This window comes from Echiichthys vipera (assembly GCF_963691815.1).
Source record: "Echiichthys vipera genome assembly, chromosome: 18".
NCBI lineage: Eukaryota > Metazoa > Chordata > Actinopteri > Perciformes > Trachinidae > Echiichthys > Echiichthys vipera.
Window position 1 is genome coordinate 3752023 of NC_139843.1, and position 6000 is coordinate 3758022.

At 40.2% G+C, this 6000-nt stretch overlaps 1 protein-coding gene across 1 annotated transcript in view; it reads right to left on the reverse strand.

Moving 5' to 3' along the window:
* The window catches only part of LOC310960515 (rho GTPase-activating protein 44-like), a 65149-nt gene extending 59636 nt beyond the window's left edge, over nt 1-5513 (reverse strand). Inside the window, exon 1 of the mRNA XM_083932228.1 lies at nt 5309-5513. Within this exon, the coding sequence (XP_083788354.1) occupies nt 5309-5361 (53 nt within the window). The 5' untranslated portion in view covers nt 5362-5513. The remainder of the gene's footprint in view (nt 1-5308) is intronic.
* Between the last annotated feature and the right edge of the window lie 487 nt (nt 5514-6000).

Genomic DNA, 6000 nt, shown 5'->3' on the forward strand with positions numbered 1-6000 from the left:
AACGGAAAATAATGAAGCCATTAGGGGGCATGCCTGTTTTTTTCTGCCATGAAAAGAACAAACCATGCAATTTACTGTGCTCTCTTCAATCACCAAAGCTAACAGACTGACAGTTGATAATGGTTTTAGGACTAAATTGGAGCAAACACAAACAATACGTTGTGGGGTTTTGTCGCCTGCAGCCTGAACGCTCCGCAGTGACAAAAAGAAACAATTTCCCAGCCTGTTGATAGAGATTAGAAATCCATTCTCCAACGTCTCCTTGATGGATTTTGCTCAGTTTTTATCTCACGTTGTCATGCATCAGCTTCCTTCTGCTGAACCTGGACACACATTTTCTGCTTTCCAGGTTTTTCTTAAAGGGACTTTTGTCTGTCCGCAGCGTCACGCAACAAGCACACACACACACACACACACAAAAAGTCAATGAGAGGATGAGTTAAAAATACTCTGCAGTAGAAGTGACGGAGCCAAAAGAGGATTAGGCCTGTCCCCTTCCTGCCATGACCTCTCCGTGCCCACAGAGTTACACATTTTCATTCAGTCGCACAGTTTACGCAGCATTACGCGGGATTAATGGTGCAGGCTGACTGTTTTAGAGATGAATTCAACTGTGTCTGAACCTCTCCTGACCTATATCCTTAACTGGAGCGATGCAGCAATGTCGTCCTGAAGGGAGATGCTTCATTACTTCCAGGACGCTCGTGTGTGTGTGTGTTATTTCTGCAAAACTATAAAGACAGATGGGCATTTTACGAGCTCAAATATCGCTCTAACGCTGTTAAAAAGAGGCAGAGGAAACAGATAAAGCATGTAAATATTCCCAAAACTTTAAATTGAATCCCCTTTGCTGCGATCTTAATTAAATCCCCGGACCGAAATGAAAAGGAGAGTGGAACAAATGAGCTTGTAAGTGAGTTTTAAATACACTTGATGGAGAAAAACAATTCAATTAAATGAGATACACCTCCGAAATAAACTATATATTTAGAGCAGGCCTTGGAATATTGAGTGTGAATTATCACATGTACTTAAATTATGGTTTAAATGAATCATAATAATCATTTTGTACGGGCAAATGAGTGAATAAACAAGTTTGGAGTGAATGAAGACTATATGTTGTGAATGTTGCTGGGAAGAAACACAAAATGATCACAAAGAGACAAATGACGACGACAAAGATGCAAAATTATTAGAAATAGATGTAAAATGACCACAGAGAAAAACTAAACGATGACATTGAAACGTAAAATGTCTAAAAATAGATGCAAAATGACTAAAATAGATGCAAAACCACCACAAAAAGATGCAAAATGACTAAAATAAATGCAAAACAGCCACAAAAGATGCAAAATGACTAAAAATAGATGGAAACCACCACAAAAAGATGCAAAATGACTGAAAACAGATGCAAAACCACCACAAAAAGATGCAAAACCAGCACAAAAAGATGCAAAATGACTAGAAATAGATGCAAAACCAGCACAAAAAGATGCAAAATGACTAAAAATAGATGCAAAACCACCACAAAAAGATGCAAAATGACTAAAAATAGATGCAAAACCACCACAAAAAGATGCAAAAGGACTAAAAATAGATGCAAAACCACCACAAAAACAAAACAGAAACAAAACAAAGAATTAAACCACCACAAAAAGAAAACAGACCCAAAATGACTATACTACTCTTTAAATTTTGGGAGTGGGGGGCCTCTGACGTGTCCGTGCCCAGGGCCCCGTTGTCTCTGGATACGTCCATGACAATGTCTGCATTAAACTTGTCACACCTGCATCTGTGGACGATAGGAACCTGCGACCTTCAACACCAGCCCGGTGACGCCGGCTGCCAAGGTCACGGAGGGAATATCAGCGTCCTGTTGGAGTCTCCGCTCTCTAAATATGAATAATCGCCCCTGCTGTTCTGCTCCTGATGATACAGGTTAGAACTCATTACTGGGATGTTACGCCTCACCGGGCACACACACACACACACGCACACACACACACACACACTTGCTGACAAATAACTGGTTTCTTTTATCTGTGCAGCGTTTGTCCCTTCCAGCTCCAGTGAGACACGATTCCAGTAAATGTATTTTTTAGTAACGTCTGAGAGTCCTCCAGGGGTTCTGATCCCTGTGCCAAGTCCTCTCTGTTGGGCGTGAGCTGCTGTTTTACCTTTTTCATTGATTTACCAGCCTGCAGTCTGAATGTGTGGGTGAGCGAGCTACAAGATAGCTTGACACAAAGTCGTTCTGCTGCTGCTGCCAGCGTCTTCAGTTACCAAAAGAAACAGGTTATAGTGTCATCACCACAAACCTGGAGCCGCTTATTCAGCCAGTTAGGTTTTGCACCTGTTTTAGTAATTTTGCATCTTTTTGTGGTGGTTTTGCATCTACTTTTAGACATTTTGCACTTATTTATGGTTGTTTTGCATCTATTTTTAGACATTTTGCATCTTTTTGTGGTGTTTTGCATCTATTTTTAAGTCATTTTGCATCTTTTTGTGGCTGTTTTGCATCTATTTTTAGACATTTTGCATCTTTTAGTGGCGGTTCTGCATCTATTTTTAGTCATTTTGCATCTTTTTGTGGCGGTTCTGCATCTATTTTTGGTCATTTTGCAACTTTTTGTGGTGCTTTGCATCAATGCCAAGTCCTCTCTGTTGGGCGTAAGCAGCTGTTTTACCTTTTTCATTGATTTACCAGCCTGCAGTCTGAATGTGTGGGTGAGTGAGCTACAAGATAGCTTGACACAAAGTCGTTCTGCTGCTGCTGCCAGCGTCTTCAGTTACCAAACAAAACAGGTTATAGTGTCCTTACATCACCACAGACCTGGAGCCAGTTGTTCAGGCTGCAAATCACCCCCGTTTTCTGATGATTTGACGGGTTCTTCTTGGCTACGTCGCTTCATTGAGCTGCAATGCTATTTTTGCGGTTGCGCAACAATGAAACAACACAGGATCCAGGTTGCCTAAGGCGCAGTGTTGACACATGACATTTGCGTTCAGTTTCAAGCTAAGGGTGGGGTTGACAAACACTGTTAAAAGGAGAGACAAAGACTTAACAACACCTATTGTGCAGCTACACCTCCTCAAGAGGAACTGCAGTGACTTCTTGTTAGAAAAATGCCCTTTACCCGATGATAAAAGACTAGGAGTGATGCACTTTCTGACTATTAATGAGCCTCAGGTCCAGACTGAGATTAAGCATCTCTAGATTCATCTGCAGCATCGAGCGTCACAAGGATGACAAATACATTATCACATAAACCTGCAGCCACATTCATCTAAAGCGTTCCTCTCACATGTGCAGACTATCTGATGCAGCTTCGTGCAGTCAGGATTAAACCAGGATTAATCACGTCTAACGTTCCTCAGCCGTGACGTGTCACCGTCTTTGAACGGTGCCGCGTGTGAGCCACTGAATAAAACTTGGACTTTAACTTCAGGGATTAAAAAATAAATAAAAAAAGCTTTTCAGGAGCTTGACACCAAACAGCAAAAGTCCAGTGGGGATTTTTTGTCCAGTGGGGGATTTCACCAATAATTTATGGGTTTACAATTTTGTGTCCATTTTTAATCATTTTGCATCTTTTTGTGGTGGTTTTGCATCTATTTTTAGTCATTTTGCATCTATTTTTAGTCATTTTGCATCTTTTTGTGGTGGTTTTGCATCTATTTTTAGTCATTTTGCATCTTTTTATGGTGGCTTTGCATCTATTTTTAGAAATTTTGCATCTGTTTGGGGTGGTTTTGCATCTATATTTAGTCATTTTGTGGTGGTTTTGAATCTATTTCTAGACATTTTGCATCTTTTTGTGTGCGTTTTGCATCTATTTTTAGTCATTTTGCATCTATTTTTAGTCATTTTGCATCTTTTTGTGGTGGTTTTGCATCTATTTTTAGTCATTTTGCATCTTTTTATGGTGTCTTTGCATCTATTTTTAGAAATTTTGCATCTGTTTGGGGTGGTTTTGCATCTATTTTTAGTCATTTTGCATCTTTTTGGGGTGGTTTTGCATCTATTTTTAGACATTTTGCATCTTTTTGGGGTGGTTTTGCATCTATTTTTAGACATTTTGCATCTATTTATTAGTAATTTTGCATCTGTTTGTGATGGTTTTGCATCTATTAAGGCATTTTGCATTTCTATGACATCGTTTTGATTCTCTCTGTCGTCATTTTACATCTATTTTAAATCATGTTATGTGTCTTTGTCATCATCATTAGTGTCTTTTTGTGGTTGTTTTGTGTCTATTGCCAGTCATTTAGCATCTCTTCCTGGTCGTTCTGCATGCACTGTGTATACTTGTGGTCATTTAGAGTCTCTTTGTGATCTTTTTTTTATTTTTTTCAGCAATATTTTGGTATCAAACGTCTTGTTTGACTCTTGTCAAGAAAGCAAATGAGTAAATTCACCTTAAAGGAGAAGCATTTCCTTTTCCATTTCCTCAAGCAGCTTCCTTTCTGTATAAAATGCATCATAAATACAAATACACTTCCATTGCTTCGCCTTGGATTGAATGAATGGGATGCCATGTTTGAATGTCTTCTCACCATTAAATTCCAGTCCTTATGCCAAACGAAGCTCACCATGTCGTGGCTCTAGCTCCTTTATATCAAACTCATCAAGATATCAAATAATGATGTGCCACCTGAGGTAGACACATTTAAAAACAGCAAAAACCTGACCTGCAGAAGCCTCTCTGTGCTTTTATCCCCAGGTTTAGACAACTGTTGTAAAATCCCATTATAAAAACATCCTTAAGCAGCTTCCTTTCTGTATAAAATGCATCATAAAGACAAATGAACTTGCCTTGGATTGAATGAATGAATGAATGAATGATGTTTGAATCTCACCCCCTCTAACCCTTCAGTTTAAAATGCTGTGCCTATCAATGATGGCACACTTCCCTCATTAACAGAGTGAACTGACACTCGTGTCACTGCAGACATTAGGGAGCAGGGGTGCACCTCTGTGCCCGGACCCCCTGCTGCAGGGTGCCCCGGTGGCCGCCCTGGGCTCCGCGGGTACCACCGTGGGTACCACCGTGGCCGCCCCCTCCTCCCCCTGCTGGGGCTCAATCAATCACACACAACGCTCAACACTGCAACTGTGACCTCCACTGACAGTTGACGCTTTGTGCATGAAAAAATAAATAAAAAATAAAAACCAGCTGAGCTGCAAAAGCCCCATCGACTGCATGAGTGCGAGCCCGTCCTCAGCCCGTGGACCCCTGCTGTTTTTGGGTCACAGCCAGTTAAAACGTCGCGGATTCAAACGCGTTTTCATGAACCCAGCTCTTACCTGCCCACTGTTTGGTTGGCGAGCTGTCTCATCCGGTTGAACTGCTTCTTCATCTTGTGTTTTTCTGCGTTAGCACCTCCACATTATCTCACCGATGGGATAAAGCGAACTCCGCGCTGATCTACGGCAGGCGAGCAGGGTCAGTGCGTCGACATCCACGGGTCAAACATCCAGGGCGGAGGAACATTTGGGGCTAAAACCTCCTCATTTCAGCCGATGTGAGCCTCTGCTGCTCCGGGGATGCTGGACCGAGCCCTCCTCTCCCCCCCGACACTGACAGCTCGCTGGCGACACGACGTCGCGCCCCGGTGCACTGTGGGAGATGGAGTTTAAACGGCGCTCTCTGCACAGAGACACATACAGATTTAAAGCACAGAGAAGAAGAAGGATTAAAAAGATTTACTAACTTCCTCCTAGTACTTGGATTTTATTTTGTTTGATTTAATTTAATTTAATTTAATTTAATTTAATTTAATTGAATTTAATTTAATCAAATTTCATTTTATTTTATTCTATTTGTTTTATTTTTTTCTATTTGTTTTATTTTATTCATTTTATTTAAGTTCACTTTATTTTATTTTATTCTATTTTATTTTACTTTATTTTATTTTATTCAATTTATTTTATTGTATTTTACTTTACTTTACTTTACTTTACTTTATTTAATTTAATTTTATTTCATTTCATTTCAT